Raw genomic sequence first — 23,424 nt, 5'->3', positions numbered from 1 at the left:
GTTGAGAGATTAAATTAATTGCCCAAGCATGCTGAAAGCTAATCCAAGAATAAAACCACTCTGTTCCTTATCTTCAAGGCCATCCTGCCTTCAATTAACTGTTCAAGATTTAGCCAGACAATGGTTAAGAGAGGTTTTTCCGTCTTTCTGGCTTGGTCCAGAATATTTTTTAGGATCAAGATGTCAAATAGTGTCAATGTAGAATCCAGCAACTCTGGAGACAGCAGGGCCAGCAGCTCCGTTAGCCACATATCCTTTCTAACCATCCAGCAGTCCAGATGGTTTCTTTTGAGCACTTCTGATAAACAATCTCTACAAACATGTTGCAGCCAAACCCTTTTAAATTACTCATTCAAAACACAAACCATTTTGATGTGTTTAACAGCAAAACCTCCTCCTGAATTCCATTTAACTGCTTGGGCTAACTCACATCTTGACTGGAAGTGTTAAAAACCATTTTCTCTCTTTCTTATTCTAGTTTGGAGAATTAATTCTACCTCTGAAAATTACTTAAAAAAATATTTTAGTTACATCATTTATATAAAAAGCATAAAATACAGGATATTGTATACAGACTGCAGAGTACTTACAAACAGCACATTTCCACTTCTCAGTACACAGGTCTGTGCTGACTTCAGATCAGGGAAACAGAATTGTAATAGAGAATAGAAAAGCCAGTTACTGAAAAGCAACTAAAATATGGATCAATATGTAAAAAATGCTTATGTTAATATCAAATACTGGGAAAAAGACTCCTAATCAGGATAATACTGTCATGTTAATATCATTAGCAAAGGAGTATACAATTTAGTAACACAGTAATAACAACTTATCACCTAAAAAAACCCCATTTCAAATACTGCAGATAGTTCTTACACCATGGTATTCCTTTCACAAAGAATGGAACTTTCTAGATACTGATAAATAAATCAGCATAAAAATAAAAGCAGGTATGATGTAGTTAGATATGCTGCAATTCTTGCAAATAAGCAATTTATTATTTATTTATTTTTGTGTACCCTGAACTTAATGTTGTGGAAATTCTACCATGAACTGAACAGATGAATCTCTTCAGTTTACTTCAGGGATTATTCCCCACTTTGAGGAATTGAATAGAGTTGCTCAATGCTTAGTAACCCTTTTTCTCCTCCAAAACTGTATTCTATTTAAACCACCTCAAACAACCCCTTCCTTCCATTTTTCCAAATATTGCCTTCAAAATAACTGAATTGTTGTCTTATTTAGTCACTTCACAATGGTCATTTGGCAAAAGCTCTTTTAACCTCCCTTATGAAACCAGTCCCTGTGGTACCATAAATGTTGTTTTTCTCCCAGATCCACCCCCTTCGACAGAATACTTTGGAAAGGACTTTGGATCCTTTTTTTAGGTACAGGGTCACCAGTGTCATGTAAGAGAGAGGCATGAGGACTATAGATGTAACTAGATAGGCGTAAGAAATACCATATGCATCACAGAAATAAGTACATGTAATCATTGCAGTCACAGAAGACTAACTCATAATAATATAAAATATCTCATAATTAAAAGAAAATACGTGTAATAAAGGAATACCATATTCAGTGGAAGTTTCCTTCCTGCCTACAGCTGCAAATTCATGTATTCCGTAGAGACATTTTAACTAATTGGCTCTCAAGTTTACAAGACAAAAGGGAAGTATGGTTTTTCTGCCTGATTGCCAAAGATTTTATTCAGGGCCTGAGAGAGACATGTTTTCATGTAAGTCATGATCCTGTGCATGCTTCCTTGGTGTGCTGTGCCAAGACTGATGTAACAAGCTTTGGGAATCTTCACTGAAGACCAAAATGCGCTGAGATCTGAGACAGCAGCCATTATCCCGACAGTCTGGCAAGGTGCCTAGGAGAATTCTCTATATCTGCTGGGAGAGTTACGGATATTCTCTAAAGAGTGAATGATTTCCTGAAATCTGGCCAAAAACACATAAGTTAGTTTTTACACGGATTTCAATTTCATTTGTAGCTAGGCACTCACAGGGATGGACCTTGTGTAATAAAATGACCTAGAAAAAAATTAAGAATTATTTTCAAGGGTAATGTCACCAAGGCTTTTATTACAAAATGACAAACCTGATGGTCTCCTGTAAAAGGAATTCCTTTAGTGAAATCTGTCCTTAAACTGTAGTCACATACTATCTCTAGCAATCTAATTAAGAAAAATTTGTAAGTAAATTGGTTATACACGTTCCTTCAGATACTTCTCTTTTCAGGAACTGCAACTGTTCTGTTTATTCAGTTCTGTTGTACTGGGCACATGTGTAAACAAGCAAGAGTCAGGACATGGGCCTGGGAAGTTACAGAGGATAGGATTTCTTCCTAATAAAAATATATTGTTCAGTGCTGTTGTATTGACCTGTAGTAGACTGACATTATTGAAACTGATCTCCCAATCTTTTATCTTAGACACCAAATTCCTTCTCCCTCTTAACACACAAAATCCAGAGCTACAGGAATATTATTAGATTATTTGGGGTGCAATCCTGGCCCAACGAGGGTCCTTCCCAGGACCGACCATGCAGTGTTGATGACATTACCACATTGGCTTAGCAGAGACAAGATTCCAGCCCTGTCTTTTATCTCCTGTTAACAGATTTTTATGGAATTTCAGAATGAAAAAAAAGCCACCTGGCTGGAGGAAGATAGGAAGGCAAAACAGAAAATTAATGGTCCAGTTAAGGAAGCAGTTTCTACAGCACTTTTGCGAGAACATACCTTATTAAAATCCTGAATCATAATGCTTGAATTTTCCATAATCCCATAGGAAAATTAAAACCCATGATTTTAAAACGGCTGAAATGAGCTGGCACAGTCATTGCTGTCAGCTTTCTTCAGACCAGACTTAGTACTACTGTCTTGTTTGTTTTGCAAGAATCTGCGACAGTAACACTACATCATTTTCTATAAAGTCTGGGATGAACAATCTAGTTTGTTTTCTAGTAATAAGCAGTCAACCACTCAATTTTTGGTTTACAAAATAAAGGTGTGATTGTCGTGGTATTTGCATTTTCTTTTTCTATTTTGTAATACCCTTTTATTTTTACCATTTAAAGTAGTAAATAATAATTAAAAAAAACCATGCAAGAAACTCTTCTGTGTATAAATATACTAACATTTCAAATAATAAATATTATGGGTTTTAAGGTGGCCATAGTTATATACTACTGCTAATCTGAATGCTTCTAGAAGACAGGTAAGATGGTTTGCAGTGTTTCTAAAGGAGAAGCAAACCCATTATCAGTAATTCTGCACAGAACAGAGAGATACTCCTTTCTATCCCCTTGCAAACAAGTAATTTTCACAAAACCCACCAAGACCGGTACTGGCAGTGTTAGTCTCAACAGAGACACCAAGGCTTGAATGAGCTCAGGTCTTCATCTGTGTCTGAATAATTTTCCAGAGCCGTGATGGAGTTCACTGGCACTAGGAAGTTCTCACATCTGCAAACCATGGCTGTTCAGTAGGCCAATAAGGCATTTTATTTTCCAGTGGTGCAAATCCAACACTAAAATATGCAAAATTCCTGACCACAGCTATAGCTTAATGTAGCTCAAACTCTTTAAACTTCTAACATAAACATTTTCCCTATCCATATTTTTCTGCTCTTTCATAAGTGTGGGTATTCTTATTTTAATTTAATTTAAATTAAAGACAGAACTACAGGCTGCAATACAGACAAGCTTGTGGCCTGAAAGGGAAAGGAGAGACGAGATTAGCACTAGGAACACACAACCTACACAGTGTGTTACTACAGCGTAAATCCTGACTTTCTTATCAAAGCCTCTCTCTCAAAGCTTTCATACTTTTAAATAGTGCATCAAGAGTGAAGCAAACAGCAGCAGATGGGAAAAAACCCCAGCAACTGTCGCCAGACTGTTCCCTTTTGTGAATAACTTCTCACCACAGAAAGCAAGCAGCAGCTCAGCCTTTCTTTATTTTTCCTTTACTTTCTTGCGCTCTCAAGTGTGATTAGTCATACTTGGCTGATTTTTGCTACAAGGAATGTAAGAGAGGGATTCACCTGTAGCTTCATCAGAACATATATATCAGATTAAATAATTTGAAACCTTAAGTAAGTTACTTTCTAAAATGAAAATTAAAATAATTACAGATAAATCTGGATTGCTTTCTTGACTGAGTTTATCTGATTAGTGTAACACAGCTAAATGCAAAATCATGCATGGGAGAATAAAGAATGTGATTCCTATTAACAAAATTAGGGGCTATAAAGTAGGTAAAAGCAGCTTCAGGATCTGACTGAATTTGAATTCTTGGTGTGATACAGTGAATAAGAGTTATCTTAAACTGTGAATGTGCACCCATAAAACCGGGTAGTTTTTAAAAAAAGAAATAAGAAGCATGACCTATTTTGCAAATAAAAGTGAAACTAAGGGTCGGGATGAGCAGTACAGTAGCTGAATACCTGCACATACACACATAAACTATTGTAGTCTGAAATTCTTTGTGAGAGTAAGTAAGCCACTATTACAATTTACATTATGGTGATGCAGAAGTCACATTTTAAGATTTTCCATCAAGACTGCATGTCTTTTTAAGACAGTATTGAAAGGCAAGACAATGTCTTAATGTAAAAAACACTGGATGAATTGAGTTTAACATGCTGTGCAGATGCTAGACAAGACTGCAGTGACTTCTCTGGGCTTTAAAAGTCTATTAATCTAGAAGCAATAGGTAGGCGCTATGCCCCTTTTTGTCATTTCCAATGTGTGAAACCCTTGATCTTAAAAAAAGTAAAAAGTGACACGTTTTCTGAATACATCTGCAGTTCAAATGGAAAAAAATACTAGCTGCTTGTGAGGTAAGATTTGGGGTAACAATAGCATTCCACTGCAGAAAAAAGAAAGAATGTAAGATGAAGGTTTTAAAATCCACATTAACATTCGCCTGCACCAGAAACAAGATGTCATTTTCTGACCTCAAGGCAGCTATTGTTTGTTATTGCCTGAATCAATTGTTGATATAAAGGAAAATCCAAATAATCCCATGGCAATCTTTAAATACTCTCATATAAGAGAATAGCCTGGCAACAAGTAAGGCTGTATGCAACCATGCCAAGCCAGTTCAGCTGAAAGAAAACATTTATTCCACTCCTACAATGTCTGCAGTCTGCTGCACTGCATTCAAGAAGGCCCCTTCTACAAAGCCTAATTAAAAAAAAAAAAAAAAAAAAAAGGTCTTCCTTTCCTGTGACAGCATTTGAAGTTTTAACTTTTCACCCAGAGGGAGAGAAAACCCCTGATTAAAACAGCTTGAGTATTCCTTCAGCAACTGGGATTGGTCTCTGTATGAAAGCTGCCATACTTGCCTCTCACGTGTAGCAAGAAGGTGGCTTTCTGCGGGAAGAGTGACTTAGGAAAGAGCGAGCCCTCAGACTGGTGTCTCCTCGCAGAGTTCCTCAGAAGTGTGAAACCTGTATTACGGAAATTTGTAACAGACAGTGCCAAATCTGGCAGCCACGCGCAGGAAAAGGACAGGGACCCCAGTATGCCCCTTTGGCTAATGCTTCCAACTGGCTGACTCTGAACCCTCCTCCGAAGCGTCCCATTCAGGCCTCTAAGTAAGTCCTTGTTCACCAGCTAGGACCTGCCACTCTAAGGGGCCAGGCTGATGATTTGCTCCAATAAATTTTTTGGCTTGTAGTCTTGACTTCATACTTAAGGCCCTTAGCTGTGAAAGCATGGAGGATGAAAAAAACAAAAGGGGATCTTCACTGAAAGAGAGGCAAAGCCTCAGAGTGGAGGTAAGGGACTGAAAGCCTGCTTTACTATCACTCAGTAGCTGGTCCAATAAATGGCAAAATTGATTCCCATTCCCTGGGGGCTCTCTATTGCAGTCTAGTATATGTGTTGCTTTGGTATATTTAATGAGTTCCTATATTCTGATGAACTGTTGCATTCTGCCTGAAAAGAAAGTCACAGTGCTTGATGAAATCTTTTTTTCCTCCCCACTACAACAAAGCAATAGTTTCTTCTCCTTTTTCAGGACAATTCCTGATTATGTTTTTCCCTCTGGGTACTTTTTTCATGCTAATCTCTATGAAAAGAGACATGAAGCACTTTAGTGCACTGATCCTTCAAATGGCTGCGAGCCAGGTTAACAACAGAAAATATCTCATAAAGATATAGTTACAGAATCATAGAATGATTGGTAGAATCATGGAATGGTAAGGGGGACCTTAAAGATCATCTCGTTCCAACCCCCCTGCCATGGGCAGGGACACCTTCCACTAGACCAGGTTGCTCCAAGCCCCATCCAACCTGGCCTTGAACACTTCCAGGGATGGGGCAGCCACAGCCTCTCTGGGCAACCTGTTCCAGAGCCTCACCACCCTCACAGGGAAGAACTTCTCCCTTACATCTAATCTAAATCCATCCTCTTTCAGTTTAAAGCCATTACCCCTTGACCTATCACTACGTGCCCTAGTAAAAAGTCTGTTCCCATCTTTCTTATAAGCTCCCTTTAAGTACTGGAAGGCTGCTAGAAGGTCTCCCCGGAGCCTTCTCTTCTCCAGGCTGAACAACCCCAACTCTCTCAGCCTGTCTTCGCAGGAGAGGTGCTCCAGACCCCTGATCATTCTAAGTAGGTAATGGGATTTATTTCGGCAACACAGCAACATTTTTAAAGCATGTGACTTGTGGGAATGTAAAGTTGTATCACTGAGGGAGGCATCAAATAGACACAAACATCTTTACTGAATGCAACGATTAGGTTTATTCCTTTATCACAGGAATTGCTGTTCTGTTCCATTTCTGAATCTAAACAGAGATATTAAATTCATAGCTTTTCAGCTAAATACAGCTAGCCAGATCTTCTTCTAACTTAGACATATTTGATCTGTATTCTGCTCCGTCTGTTACCAGGCTGGAATGCTAAAGTGCAGTGAAAGGACCATTCATAACACTGCTGGATGGACAGCAAAGATGTTGGGCAGAAAAGGAAAAGTGTGTTGGAGGTGCAGAGGTTTCCTTGCCATGTCACAGCAGGCTAAGTGTGAAAAAAAGGAAAGAAAAGGAACTATTGCATGAAACTAAGCAGCCAGGATAACTGCAAAGTAACAGTCTGCTATTGCTAGCATCTCTGCTTTAAAATACGCTATTAGCAGACAACACTGCTTTTTCATGACTCAGTACAATCTCCTGACTAGGTACATCATAATGCAAAGCTGGTTACAACAGTGTTAGTATCTAGTAATTTATTACATATTTAGTAATTCATTGGTTCCCATTAATTTTAATAAGGATAATGTTGTTTCATTCCACTGGGAGCCTGACAAACTTTCAGCATGAATGAGATATGTGCATATGCTCATATTGGTATTTTTTGTTGACGTATTCTATCTAACAGGCTTTTTGTCACACATCTGATCTCATTTTTTCTTGTACGTAATAAAAATTAGTGAAATGAATTCTGAAATATACTTCATGGAACCCCACATTGTAGATGGGAGATACCATGAGAGGACAGTAAACAGTCTTTTTTTCTATTGGTAATTTTATTGTTCTGTTATCCTGTATATGCAAAACATTTAATCTATTTTAACAATACAACAACAGAATAATGCAGAAGTTTTGAGAAAATTAGTCAAATATACCAGCTTTTGATACCTTATTCAGGTTTCCAAATTAAAGCCATTGAACAGTCCCAACATGTCTAAAAATCTCACTGCAAAGAATTCTGATTTGGTAAATACTATAGGAAAAAAGCATGAAACTAGTAGGGGATTAAAAAGAAAATATAAGCAAAAATATTTTAGATCATATAATGACATAATACTATGGCAGCAAAACAAAGTTACTGAGTATGGGAGGTCATTCCCTATAAAAACAACTTTAATCATACTGCGGCCAAATGATTCTTAGCTGTAATCAACCAAAAGGAATAAAAGTCAATCTACTTAGATTATTTCAAATATAACTGAATCTTTCTCAAAATATATGAGTCCAACAGTTTTATTCTAAATGTCTAAACTTCGTGGTTTGTTTTTTTTTTTTTAATAACTGTTAGCAAACTTCTTGGCAATTAACTGTGTTGAACCCTGGCTGTTGTCTTGTTTGGACTAACAGAAAGTTATTTACTGAAACTAAACCTTCTTTTCAAATCTCTGCCTGTTTCAGTCTAATGGTAACAACAACAAAAAAAGCATGCATTACTCATCTAAGTTACTAAAAAAATGTATACCAGTACTTTGTCTAACTAATTTTATCTGAATTTGGAGAAAAAAAATAGTCTGATTGCCCTAAAATTTTTAGAGGATACTGACTGAATACTATTCATCAACATTTTGGAAGAGCAAGAGGATATTTCAGCAGCCTGCTGGAACACACATAAATGAAGCTATTGTAGTTCTGCTTTTCTAGATTTGCCTTATGCAATACTCAAAGTCAAACTACAGTGAGGCACAGTTAACTGCAACCTGAAAACGATTCTTAACTCTGTGCCTTGGAGTCCATCTTTAACTTCTCCCATTTCACTGTAAGGCAACTTAGAATTATATTCATTGCAATGACACTGTATTACAAAATGCTTTACTGTATGAAGTTGTGAAGAAACAGATGACTCTCAGGTGGATCTAACAAAGGAGCTGACCCAGTGCCCTAGATATCCTAACAACTCACCAAAGGATGAGAGTAACTCTTCATGTGTTCAGCAGTAATTCATATCCCGTGATGGAGAAACAAGATGAGGTAAATAAGAAGATCTCTTTTGCACAGAAAACTCATTTTGAGCTGAGATTGCATGAACCTGGATATCCATTTGTGAAACAATGTGGATAAAGAATGAATGTAGAATCAAGTGCATTGGAAGGTAAGCCATGACTGGATATATTTGAAGATGTGAAGAAGTGAAGAAAATGTGTAAGAACAGGCTGTATGTAAATATTTTGACATTCCCATAAAAAATGTGAAAAAAAAAAAAATGTTCAGCACTAAGAGTTTTCAAATACACATTTGTGCTAAGAAATAAGTGTATTTTTAAATATCCTTTCTGAGTCTGCATGTATTTTTTTCCCATCACCTAGAAGAGAACAGTGAATATGTATTTTAATTCTATGTGTCATAATATTAAAGAACCTACTGAATCTACATGATTCATTAGCTCATTGCTTAGTTCTCAGATATCTTGATCATGAAAATCCTGCATAAGATAAGTAATATGGATCTTTGATAAAAGCCTACTGGAATCATCAGCAAATAATCTAAACAATACATGTATCGAGAAGAAATCACTTGGAATTTACTTGGAAATGTGGCCCATTTTATTTTAACTGAAAAGCATTCATTATACAGTGCAAACAGTTCTTTGGTAAATTTACTGATTAAAATAAAAACAACAAAGACTTTGTTTTAGGTAACATTAAAAAAGAAAATAAATATGTAAAATTTGCAACATATTACAGCAATATTCTCACAGTGGATACTGAGGAAATGGTCATCTAGCCATTGGCCACTGTTTCAGAAATGTTAAAATCAATGCTGATTCTGCAGACACTGCAATAAAACTGAATTAGTACAACCCATGACTGATTACATTTTAAACTGTGGATAAAGACCTGTTTTTCCTGAATGGTTTATAATCAGATGGATGGCAGAAAATAACTCAATATTACACTTGTTTAAGCATATCCAGACTCCTAAGCCCATTTTTTTTTATATACCATATGAATAAACAGTGAACAACGAAGAAAACCTCCCACTTTACTCTGGAGGCTGGAAAAAAGGAACAATCAGATATAAGGTACTATTTTATAATGTATAAATGGAAACTCTCTTCTCCTATACGCGGAAATCTTGAGAAAGTTTATTTAATATAAAATTGGAATAAAGAATGCAAGTAGTAACCAGCTGGATGTATTACTGCCTTATTTAACTGTTTAGACAGTTAAATTATATTTGGTTTAGCTCCGCAATCCTTCCTCTTTGAGGAATTCCTGCTATAGGTCAATGGGAGTTCCATCTGAGTTGGAATTACAGGACGAGACATGTGGTTTGGACTCTCAACAAAAGTCAACAAAATACCAGAGTATCAAAGAAATACAGGAATGACAACCTCTAGGAACCATATGATACTCAAACATGCTCGCCACACACAATTTCTAAAAGTATTAACATAGAAAATTACATAAATCAAAACGTTGTATATAAAATCAATTAAAATATTCTTAAAAATATAAATTGTAGTTCCATGTGTACCTTTACCACACACCTTTAACACAGCACTCACGTGTACATATTGCTCCTACCATAGTATGAAACAAGTTTCTGTAGTAAGGTTTAAAGATACACCAAAGTTTGAGTGTGTGTCACGGTATCAGTTTATCAAATTAGAAATTATTAATGTTAGTAATCAGAGAAATTATGTGCCAAAATATTATAGTGGAACTCTTATTGCTGTGCTAGGTTAGTTATTAGATAGGTATTTGATCTACCATGCAATAATTAAGTATTCAGTCTGTTTGCATAATCTGAAATGTTTATGATGAGAATGTTTAATTTTGTGCAGATTTCTTTGATACCCAAATCTCTGTTCCCTACATTTGAATAATAAACTCAGAAGGCAGTAAACTATATAACTAAAGAATAGCTCTGGTTCTAGTTAGTCCTGACTTAGGACTTAAGGACAGACAGAGCCATAAATTCTAACATATTAAGTATTCAGGGAGAGAATCAATTCTGAATAAACACAAAAAAGCTGTAAAATGAGGTATGATAGTTGTCCTTCACTGAATATAATATATAATTCCTGGTCAAAAATGTGCAGTTTATATTCTAAAAAGTACACAACTTTGAAATGCTAGTGTAGACATATACTCTATAATGTTGAACATTTATTAATTGGGAAATAAAGTCCATTGGCAGACCATTTTTAACATGAATGATAAAAATATTGAGGTAAAAATACATATGCATTAGATGAAACTGGAAAAAAACTAAAATATCAAATACCTTGTCTGAAAAAGTAGTCAATCCACAATTAATCATGATGCTTGAATTTGATTGTTCTTTTTTTCAACAAACAGTGCCACAATATAATCCGGAACATATGTCGATTGACAATATGCACAATGAATCAGTAGGAATCTTTGTACACAAAATGGCATGTGACATCTTTTCACATTTTCAAAACAGGGCCATAGAAATACGTGAGCTGATCCGAGCTCAAGAGAAGCATGCTTTAAAACTGGACTGGATGGTCATGTTACAATGATTTAAAATAAATGAAACGAACAACAAAAAAAAAAAGGTTGCCAAGCAATTACATATGTTTTGACAAAAAGGATTATGTTCATTTTAAGATCAAATGCTACTCTGTCACGTATGTTTTCCTAGAATGAGGAACACTGTCAATTACATCTGTAATATATATTCAGTTGCTTTTTGTATCTTCCAATTACATTTATTTTTATTGCCTTACTAATTCTAGTTTTTTCGGTTTGAAAATTTTGATTAATTTTGCTCCTTGAATTAATGAAAGAATGTTGAAAGGTGCCATGTAGTTTTCTTTATTTCCTTGCTGGCCAGGCGCAGAAATGATAGTGTGATTCAACAGAATTTCCATGCACAGGTGTTTGCAGAAACTGGCCCTCTATGGCATTGCTTTGGGCACAGTGACCTTGTGTTTTCCTTTTCCCTGCATTTACCAAATAATAACAAAGAGCTAAATATCAAGTCAGACTGGTACTGAAAAGGGATAGTAAACTTTTAATATTGCTAATTAAAGATAGGAAACAAAGTGTTCATTTTAGAGTAAGTCTTAAGCCCAGTCATTTTGGGTACCTAAAACTACCTGACAGTGTTCTCTTAAAGTAGCACCAGTTTGAGTTTGTCTAACCTGAGAAGTTTAACACACAATTATCTTTGACCTGTTTGCTAATTTCCCTTTCATTCATTTTTGCATTGTGATTACCATCATGGGCAGAAAATAAAATGATACATTATGTTATACTGTTACAGCACCATTAGAATATTGTAAATCTTCATTTCTTGCTGTTGTTAAGACTGTAGTTACCTGGTTTTGCCATCAGCAGGCATCAATATGATTTGAGGAGTATGCACCCTAAATTCTTAAAAAGCAGACTTATGGCTTCTTTTTATTGATATTTTGTTTTAGGCAGACTGGACAACAATCTCCTTTAACCTTCACAGGTGCTTCGCAGTCAGCCGGCGGGCATGATTCTACAAAACAGGTAATCTGACCAACCTGTGTCAGCAAAAAAAGTAACAAAACCAGAACATACTTAGCTACATGTTCCAAACAAGAAATACCTTTTTCACATTATTGAAGAACACATTCTCATTCATCTTCTCTAAGATCTTGGCTACTATGATTAATTCCACGTAGTTTATTTCAGCATAAACTTATATTGAGAAGGCTCTTTGTATTATACCATCTTTAATGGAGCAGTATATCATTTTATCTAATGCTGAGGCATGAAACTCTGGGATAACAAGTACTGACATATTTCTTTTACTACCTTTTAAAAAAATTTCACCATGATAAAAGAAAATTAAAATCTAGCTCTAAGTTAGATAAGCTTTTATTGATTTTTTTATGCATTTTAGTAGAGTTTTTCAAGAAGACTCTCACTTTGCAGTTAATTTTGCCAGTGCAACTATACATCAGTGAAAATGGAGATACAATAAAAGTATATAAAGGCTGGATTGAAAACCAGTGTCAAGGGCAGTGATACCTGAACAATATTTTTTGCACCAAATAACTGAAGATCCGTAAAAAAACAATTAGCAACTATTACCCAGAAATTAGCAGGCACAAAACTGGAACTGCTGTTTTAGCAGCAGAACCTAATATAATTTCTATCTCAGAATGGATTTCTGCATACTTACTTTGCATTCACACACAGTACAAGGGTCCCTTTTCCAGGTTTCATTGCTGGAATATGATTTACCCTTTTCATCAGTGCAATCAGTTTTACTGAGGCGTGATTCAAGTTTTTTAATCTGAAAACATTAAAAAAAAGTTAATAACTGAACCAAAGAAAGGTTTTTATTTGTGCAAGGTATTCTGTCTTTTCTCTTATGCTACATAATCCATGATTAATACTTGTCTGGGTTTTTCTTCTCACTTCTTAGTTTTCATAACGCTAAAAGATTGGAAACAGGTAATACGTATGGAACCAGCCTTTCAAAAGAAAACTAACAGAAGATACATCTTTCCATTGGAATATAAAACTAGAGCATACAAAGAGAAGCAAACTACATGTGACATATATGGAAAGACAAATCTAAACTTTAAAAATGTCTGAATGTAAAGGGGGTGAAATAAAAAACCCCAAACCTTAATTAAAAATGTGTGCTTGGATTTTTTACTATCTCTATTTTTTTCCCTAATGATGAAAAAAGGAGTTACATAATTATTTTATCTTGCTGATTGTATGCTTCTTGGAAACAGCAATTAGGAAGGCACAGTTTTTAATAATCCCTCAGTCTTCTTTACATCCAACAAAGACAGAAGAACTGACTGAAATGTAATAAGTCTTAACATCGCATTTCCGCTGTCAAAATGGGAGCACTGAAGATGAGTACAACAATGATGACATAATACCATCAAAGATCAAATTAAGTTACTATGTAAATAAATATATGATTTGTATCTAGAAATTACATGGAAAAGCTGCAAACATTTTGGCCTACTTTGGATTTTTCTGTCCTGTATGGTATACATTTTCAAAACGGAATTCCACTATGGCTGAGTTATTCTGAATAAAGAGTTTCTTTAAGCCACATTGTAAGTCTTCCTTAAGTGATCTAGACCTTAACTATGTTTATAGCTATAGTCTGGCATATTACTTCTTATGAAGTCTACATTTTAATCACAGTTTTACATAGATTCCATATATTTCAGGTAGGAAAAAAAAGATTTTATTAACTATACAGACAAAATTTTAGAGAAAGACTAATTCTATGTTTAGTATACAATGGTTACACAAGGCTTCAGGTTCAAAAGTCAAGAGGGTCTAATCGTAGAGTATTTCAGTAAGATTTCAAAAGAACATAGAAATAAAGAATAATAACACACCAAGTTCTGTGTTGTGTTTTGTTTGAGATAATATGTGGTGTTTTTTGGTTGCAGTGGATGTTTAAATATTAAAAACGTAAGAGTGATGTTAGAAAAACATTATAAATTAAGTCTACAATTAGAAACTATCCATTATAGCACCTTACCTGGTTTCTGAGGCCTGAAATAGTTTTTTGCATTTCCAGAACGAATTCTTTGAAGTCATTCACTGCGGGCATGTTTGTATTTTCATTAGATGCTGATGTGGCATTACGAAAATATTTACTCTGTTTCACAGAACTGCAACAAATGAATGCCAAGTCAGGATATTAATCTAACTCATTTTTATTTGGCTAGATATTTTAGAACACTTAGCAAAAATGTAAAAGAAGAGCAACCAACAAATGTAGGAACTGTATGAACCACAACAGCGCACAAGACCCACTGGTGCTGAAGACAGAGTCAGGTCAGGTGAGCTGCGGATTATTGTTAATATCACTAGCAACAGGGAATTTCTTCTACTTAGAAAAATAATGTATATATTTCATGCAGGGGGACAAACAAAGTTGTCATCAGTGACACTGTAGAGTATCACCTTAAATTCACTGAGATCTCTCTTGAGCCTCCAATATGAAAGCAGACAAAAGTGAGTCTTAAAAAAGTGTTACTTCCAAACATGAAATTCACATTTCACATTCAGATTCATAGCTTCTCTCTCTATACGCCCATTAGCAAAGCGTGTCTTTAAAGAAATATGACTTTAAGAAGGAAAAAGTTGCATTTTATAAATAAATGAGAAGTACTTTTAGATATGAACATATTCCTGTGTCCCATTTTAACTAACAATTTGAAATCAATACTGATTATCATACACAAGATCTACAGTCTGTTGTCTATAGCACTTTCCAGCTGTTATCTGATAAGAGATGTACAAGACTGAATTGTGTTAATCTATTCAAACTGTTGAGGGGCAACAGTTATCAAAGGAACTGTCCGTAACTAATAATATATTATTTAGCACCACTTAAGAAAACATGTATTCAAAAACAAGGATAACACTAATTACTAAAGTCACTTATTACATTAAGATCCTTGAATCCACACAAGCATTCCTGTTTTGTTAGCATGCCTTCTCCAGAGCTAAGAGATACCCAAAGAATGAACTGGCAAAGAAATCCTCTCTCATATAATAGGGCTCATGATTTATAATCTTCTTGCATAAATTAAAACAGCACTTATTGGCAGGTGTTCAAGCTACTTAGTTTCCCATAGTTTTTCATCTAAATTAAAGAAAAAGAACTCTAAACAACATAACATGCCAAAATTCAAGTAAACCAGCTGCTATTGTATAACAAAAAGTTTAATCTTCCCCACCTGTTCAAGTTATTGAAAATGAGAAGAAAAAAAGGAGAAAAAAATCTTCTCACCAAAATACAATTTAAATAAAACAATGAGCATGAGAGCTGGTGAGAATGTTAAAGGACTGAGATTGCCTTAGCTTTATTTAAGCTATAAATAAAGTATTGTAACTTTACTATTTTGTAGTCCTAATTAGTAATTGGACTGTTGTAGATTTCTGAGCTTCATTTCTGAAACACAGTCAAACAGCAAGTTAACAAAAACAAGCTGCTTCTCAGATACAAGCGTTTCTTTTTTCTTGCTTTCATTTTTATTTAAACCCTTCTACAGTTTTAGAATTATGGGACTAGCATCTTTAAAAAGTGAATTGCTGTTTTGTAGATTTAAAAACTTATAACACTTCATTTGCAAACATCCTTCTTCAAGGATTACTTCAAAAGAACCTTTCTTTTTCTATTGTCTATAAATAAGCTTATACCTAGCTGCTGTCTTCTCTTGTCTAAAATCCTAAACTCTTCAAGGCTCTGTTACTTTAGGACAGCTTCCTATTAATTAAGTGAAATACAATGGTGGTGTTTCTTCAGTGCTGTAACACTCACATGAGCATTTGAAGCTGCTGAAATAAATTTACCTGTCTAATTATCTGTGTAGCTGCTTTCCTTGCCAGAGTGGGTAGACTACCTGGTCATCTCGGTCAAGTGGATATCTTCTTTGCTAAAAGAACACATGCTATATGGAAAGAGCTATAATTCAAGAGTCTCAAATTCACTCCTCATGAAGGATCTTTACAAGAAATATTTGGTCTAAGCAGAACTAATTTCATTTCACTAATTCATAGATAAGTTTTGACTCCCTGGAAATTGCAGGGACCCTGTGCAGTTGATCATTTGTGACTGACATTGTGATTTACTTCCTTGCTAGAGTATTTTGAGGATTAGGGAGTTATAAACAACATTGTCTATAGCACTACTGTTCTCCATTCCTGCTCTGAGTATTTTGGTACTAGAAGCAATCCCTACATCCCCACAAAATTTGAATCACAAATTTGTATGCTAGCATTATGAACATTTGGTTTCATCCTATTTCTACAGGAGGCCCTAGCAGTTCCAAGGAGGAAAGGAAATAATTTAGTTTGGTTACTGCAGGCACAGTAGGAATGCAGGATTCCAAATCCCCCAAATTATGCTTTATCACTGAGTTTTTTCATGAAAAGCACAGGAAGAACAAAAGCATTATACTATGTCACTCATAAAGGATCTTACACAAACCTGAGCTTGAAAAAAAAGTGGTTTACTGTTAGCAGCTATGCAGAAGTGTCAGAATGAGATACATCAATCATAAACTTAAGAAAGGAGACATTGGCAAAAAGTAGTATGCACTTACAAAGAAATCATTCAGTTTCATTCCATTTTGAAAACAAATGTTTTTTCACACTACTTTGAAAAAAAAAATCTCACCTTACTGTTTTGGACATTTTCATTTTCTTCAAGGGCTTGTCCTCCTGAAAGCTGTAATCAAGAGAACGTCTTCCCCGAAAGTGATATGAAAATGCATTAAACTGTCCTCTAGTTCTACAGTCTGAAATTAGACAAGAAATTATGCATTATAAACTACATAATTCAGCAGTTATTAATATGGTTTTACAGTGTCTTCTAAATTGGCAAAGGCAATTCATACATTCAGTCTGATCCCTCTGGAATCAGTTTGATGGCAGCTGAACATGTCTCAGTGATACAACATTTAAGCCATCTAGATGCAGAGAATTTGGTTATTCACAGACCAGCTTTTTGGTATGAAACAAAGGAATAAATATTATTTTCATAAATATATCAGTGCTACTTCAACTAATCTTTTCACTTCTGAAATCTCCACTCTCTTTACTTTTAATTATTTTCTGCTTTTGGAGTGGGGTAGTTACATATGGATGAAAACAGTGACAGAAAAAACAGCCTGTTGCTACCTCATCTATTCCAGACATTATTATTTGTTATTTTTGGCATCTGAAAGAGAATCTTTAATTAAATCCTGAAGAACATTTGCAGACACACTTTACTGGCTGACAAGCCCTACTTCCAAATTTGAGGGATTTGAAGGTATCACCAGTCACTTAGACCTTAAGATACTTCCCACCACAGAGTGAAAATCTCAAGCCTGAGAATAATCATGACAGAAATCTTCTCCTGAGATCCTAAGAGGATGGCTTCACAGGATGAAGTATGTCTCTTCTTCAGCTCACTTTATTTAGCCTTCCAACACACCAAGTGAGTATTTGGAAGGCGTCCCATTTCAAAAAGGAAAACAAAACAAAACTGCAACAGCACTTTGGAGGGTAGACAATGAGAAAACAGAAGTTTTCTCATTTGTGTTCCCAGAAGCATTAAAAGAAAAAGTTACAATCGGCCAAGCTGCAGCAGGAACCAACAGCATGTTCAACTGTTAGAAGCAAAGAGACTGCTAAGAAAACAGAAGGGAAAACTGAAATACAGAATGCCATGGACATAACCCAGCTGAGCCTGGTATTAGCAGAATGAGCCAAGAAAGCAACTGAACAGGGGAAGAAGTCATTTTCCCTAATGTTTCTCTTAACTTGCACCAAAACAAATTTATTCAGAAAGTCATTAACATTTTATAAAGTATTTTTCTGGAATTTAGCAGTAGCTATATAGAATACCTAAAGTATTAACATGAATTGTTGCACAAGTTGCAATTCAATGACAGAGCCTCAAAACACTGTTGAACTGAGCAATTTGAGAAACAAATGTAAAGTTGCTCTGTGATTATACAAAAATAAGTATCTTGGACTACTTTTAATTGTATTGGACTTTTATTTAAATTAGACTGTTACAATTGCCCTGTTAGGAGAAACTTAGTTTGTCCATCACTTTATATCAATTAAGACAGGAAAAAAAAAAAAAGACTAACAACAACAACAACAAAAAGTACTGATTGATTTTCAGTACAAAAACAATACCTACAGATCATTCTTGAACACAATTTATCCACAATTCTCCTTCCCTTTTCTCTCCTTGCAGCTTGCCCCATTCTTGAGGAAATTTACTACCTTCCTCCTATAATAACAGCATCACCAAAGAACTAGATGATATTTACTGCCAGCATATCGTTCATTCTTCTTGTGTGTTCTGCTGTTTTTCACACAATCTTCTTGCTGTGCACTCAGAAACTAAGCTCTTTCAGACGGGAATAGACTGCTGTGTCTAAGATGCTTGGCATGAAGGCATTTTTGATCATCCTTAGACACTTCTGTATTTAATATAGTGAGAAAGGGAGTCACACTCTGAAGGGCCACTGGAGAAAGAACTAGTTTTGGTCAGAGCAATTTTTTTCTTAAAGCAATCTGTTGCTTAAAGTTTTCCTGAGCATCATAGACATTTTAGTTTCTCCTGGAAGCAATTTGTGAAAGGTTTCTGCTATCCTCCTTTGTTTAATAACTGCTAAGGTCATCTCACATAATATAGATTTTTATTTTTTTTGGTACAATAACACAATGGCCCATTGTTTTTTTATTCCTAGGTTGGTTTTTAGAAACAAGGGTGTGAGATCTTGGGACAGTTTTATCACCTTAGACTAGTAAATATAAGAACCATATGTTCAGTGGCAGCTTCAAGTACACAGAACTGACATTTCTACAGTTTTTAAAGACTCAAATATCTCAACTTGCCAAATGAACAACTCTTGTTCTTTGTTTCTGTTTCAGGTATGAGGTAGAGGACTGTCACTGCTGAGAGGTGCAGGACAGAATGCTCTAGTCTTCAGAAAGCCCAAACCATGAAGAATACCTTAGCAGTAGTAGTAAGTGAGAAAAATGAGCCTTAAATTCTGCTTTTTTTCAGCCCACCCCAAATTAGCTATACCCAGTCCAATTCATTTTCTGCACAAAAGCTGAATGTTTAAAAGCAACCCAAGAATTCTTTTTCTCTATTGACAATATTTTCTTCCAGAACCTAGGTATTGTTACACTGCAAGTGTGAAGATAAACCATTTGTATATGGAAGCCATGTTCACATCTTCAGAAAATACCCTGTTTCCCACAAGGTTTTAAAAATGCATCTATAATGTAAACTGGATAGAAACCCCCCTGACATTTCAAAGTATTGAGCACTCTTAATTCCCAGTGAATCACCTCTCAAAATCTGGGTCAAGGAGTATTAATCTAACAGTAGATTAAACCAAAACAACTTGAGAGACTAAGGGAATATGACAAAAAGCACATATAATGTAACTATTGCTTCTATTTCTTAATACTTCAATTCTCTGATATTTATTGTACTGAATTGAGTTGTTGTTACTGTAAGCATTTGTATGTATCTAAGAACTCGTAGTCATGCCAGTAGGAGCAGTAAAAGGGAGGAGAAACATTGAAAATGTCTGAAATGTCAAAAGATTTTTTTGAGCAGATGTTTTCACAAAGCAGCTACTTAAAAATTATACAACATGGGAAAAAGACATTTCACCTCAAATGAAGCCCTAACTCAAAATAGCTGTTTTTGCTGTTGCTAAATAAGCCACATCCCTTGACATTACACTGCACCTCTTCATTTCTTCTGTTGAATAAGATAAATTAAATAGCAGCAAAAAATGTAATATGTTGGTCTAAAATCCAACACTGATCTGCTCAGATTGAAACAGGTGCACTTTGCATAAACATTATTTAAACATCTGGACAAAAATAACAGTATAGAAGGTAGAAGATAAAGTGACAACCCAGACTGTCATCTCCCAGCTGATATACTGGGGAATTCTAATAACAAAGATGTTCTCTGTAGTTGACCTCAAAGCCCACAGACTGATGCTACCAAAACTAGAATGCTCAGGCATCATTGGAAAGCAAATATCCAGATATTTTACAGAAAATGACTATATAAATTGTTAATATATGGCCAATGGTAGCCTTAAGACATTTAAAAACATATAAACAACATTAAAGACATATCACGTCTTCGTGATCTGAATAGGTTTTGGACAGCCTGCAGGAAGATAAAGGAGAGCCATTAGGTTCTTGACACCAAACGAAAGCAAATCCAACCTCCCCAGCAGAAAAATTAAACAGGACTAGTTAGAAAATTTTGCAGATCAAAACCATGCCTCTTTTGGAATATAAATATCAAAGACCAGTGAGTAAAAATAATTTCAGGCAGACTGAAAATCCATGGAAATTTGGAAATTTGAAAAGTGAGGACACTAAGAACTGACTTGCCCATTAGACTGTGAAGGTATCTGTCTTAGAAAGGCAGTGACAGTCCACAGGGAAGAAGGAAATCCTCCAACTGCCTAGTTTTGCAGAAATCACCCAGACAACTCCATTAGGACCCTTTCTTACCCATGTTTCGTTTACAGTCAATGGACATTGACACAGGAAGAAACTGCAGCCTGAATTGTCCTCTAGAGGCATCTCTTCCTCTACTGCCTGCAGCGGGACTTCGACAGGCTGGGATCTTCCATCTGGGGACTCATTCAGGAGTTTGGGTTTAAACACAACGACTGACAGCCTATTGTTTCCCTGTTACAGCTTTTTCACTATGGATGGCAACTACTGGCATGAGACCCCTGGTAGCAAAGACAAAGCAATGCCATAGATTAAGTCTCCTTATTTTGAGTTTATGAATTAGAACTTTATTTTACTGATCATGGATACCTGAAAAATATTCAGGTATTAAAATATTCTTGGGTTGGATGAAATATAAATAAAAATACCGATTCTCTCAATAAAATTTGTAATCAAACAGAAATGTTGGACTATATTATATGTACTTCTGTTCAAAGAAAAAAGAATGTAATCCTTAAAATTACAGACTACAGAACTTTATTTTAGTAGCCTGGCATAGTCTGAATTGTTATTAAGATAACAGATACCATCCTTAAATACAAATTTAAATGTAAAAAGATACATTTGATTGTAGAAAGCAAAAATAAATTTGACATGACAGAAGCAAACCACAAGATCTGTGTAAAGAGAAAACATGTTCAGGCATAAATTGCATCATTTTGGTGTTTTGAAGAGTTCTTGTTAAACAATTTCCACTGTCACAAAAGATCTTGCAGTATCACACTGAGATTGCTGTTAACATTTAAAATGTTAGTCTTCCACAACATTTAGTGCTTAGCCCAGTGTTGCTTAGTATTTTCATTGAAGATAAAAGGGCATAATGAGAAGGGCATAATAAAATATAATACTAGAAGTAAAAGCCAGATGATCTTTAACTTTGAATAAAACACAATTGTTAAAACAAATAGCTGATGGCTTTCTAGAAGCAATGCTTAAATCAAAGAGATTAATGTGGTCAGTACAGAAACAACAGATGGCATAATTTTTCGTCTGGTCTTAAAATGCAGGAGTTTACAAATATAGGTCTATACTAATGGAGGACCATGTATAAATGCACTCAGATTAAGAATGTGTCTTAACTCTTCTAATGAAATTCAGTGGGATTTAAACATGTTTAATCATAACTTGTATAAGGCTGTTTTCCTGAATTAAACAAAAAAGAACAGTATCTGATACAGGAGATACTTTGGTTGCTTACTGAGAACCAGTTAAGAAAAATCATCTTCCTAAATCAGTTTACGTTTATGAGGATGACTTGCATCTTGTCTGAATCACTGCCTCCTGGGTCATTGTTTGACACAAAACAAAAGGCTAAAGAAATTTTTCATTTTGATTTACAAAAAAAGAAGTGTGAAAGTTTTAAAGACTCACATTGGAAAACATTTCAAATGTACATATTTGGACTAAAATCATGTTTCTATTTAAGCCAGTATGTCCTTGCACTTAATTTCTAGTCTTTTTTTTTTACATAATTAATCTCACAAAATTATTTGGCATAACAGTAACAGTATGTTTATATTCAAGGGAAGAGAGGTTTATTGTTTCAATGTTTTGGTTCAGAACTGAGATACAATGTCAGTAAGAGTAATCATGGAAGCGTAGGCTGAGTACTTAAAAAAAAAAAAAGGCTTTTTTTGTACTAGAGAGCCTGAAAAAAGCACCAAAAGTTTCTTGTTTGGAAAATCTGAAGCTTGGATGCTCTTTGCTCAAGTAAAGAGCCGTAGTAAATCTGCAGTAAATCCTCACCATCTCTGACAAGACAAAGAAAGGTAGAAAGTGAAGGAAACCAGAAGAAAAACTTGTGTACCTCAGTGGAATACCTTCTTTTTCCCACCATCAACTAGTAATTCTGTTGTATGATTCGTTAACTGGAATCTAAAGGTAATCTGGTATTGTTATTATAAAAAGCAATAATTCTCTGCTTTATAAGAAATAAATACTAGCTTTACTCAAGAAATCTAAGAAGTAGCTTTTTGTAACTAAGAAGTTTTTCTGTTCTTCATATGGAAAAGTATTTTGACTTGAACAAAACAGGAAGGATAACAAAAACAGATGTGTTTTTTAACCAAACTGAAACAGCTGAACATATGGGTCACTTATTAAACATACATAAAGTGCAATGAACACTATTCTGTATTCTAAATTTTAACTTAGGATAATTTTAATTATAAAATAATCAGAATTATTTTAAATGTGGTGAATAGTTTTTTTTTTTTCTTTTTAATAATAAATTAAAAGAAATAAAACCCCCAGAATGTATCTAACTTAAAGTAAATGCTGGTCCTGGATGTACGTTGTGTATATCCCCCACTTCAGACTAATGGTGAGTCCCTAGTGCCACAGAATGAAAGAATTTTTTTAAATTAATTGCTTACATATGCATTCCCACAGAAAACATCACACCCATTCATACACGTAAGAAAGCAGTTCAAGCCATGCATACTTTGTTTTTTTTCATTAACCTTTGCACAGACATCAAGAGTTCAGAAAGGGATACAGATAGGCAATTTTTTAAAGAACATTAGTTATTTACCCTTTCTTTTGCTTGGCCTTTGTCTAACTACTGCATCCAGTAGTACTCTCTGGTAGTAACATTCTTGAATGAAAATACAAGCTAGGCTGTTGAATGACTGAATACTCTAAAGACTTTCCAA

The 23,424-nt window shown here is 35.0% G+C and overlaps 1 protein-coding gene across 3 annotated transcripts in view; it reads right to left on the bottom strand.

The window, feature by feature from the left end:
• Nucleotides 1-9,287: 9,287 nt before the first annotated feature.
• The window catches only part of PXDN (peroxidasin), an 88,882-nt gene continuing 74,745 nt past the window's right edge, over nt 9,288-23,424 (bottom strand). For all 3 annotated transcript variants that reach the window (XM_075049213.1, XM_075049214.1, XM_075049215.1), the window contains 4 exons: nt 16,884-17,004; nt 14,235-14,367; nt 12,897-13,010; nt 9,288-12,252 (listed from right to left, as the gene is read on the bottom strand). In XM_075049213.1, the coding sequence (XP_074905314.1) occupies nt 12,130-12,252; nt 12,897-13,010; nt 14,235-14,367; nt 16,884-17,004 (491 nt within the window). In that variant the 3' untranslated portion in view covers nt 9,288-12,129. The remainder of the gene's footprint in view (nt 12,253-12,896; nt 13,011-14,234; nt 14,368-16,883; nt 17,005-23,424) is intronic.

Source organism: Buteo buteo, chromosome 17 (genome assembly GCF_964188355.1).
Source record: "Buteo buteo chromosome 17, bButBut1.hap1.1, whole genome shotgun sequence".
Classification (NCBI taxonomy): Eukaryota; Metazoa; Chordata; class Aves; order Accipitriformes; family Accipitridae; genus Buteo; species Buteo buteo.
The sequence above is the reverse complement of the archived record's forward strand: the minus strand, read 5'-3'. Positions and strand labels throughout refer to the sequence as shown.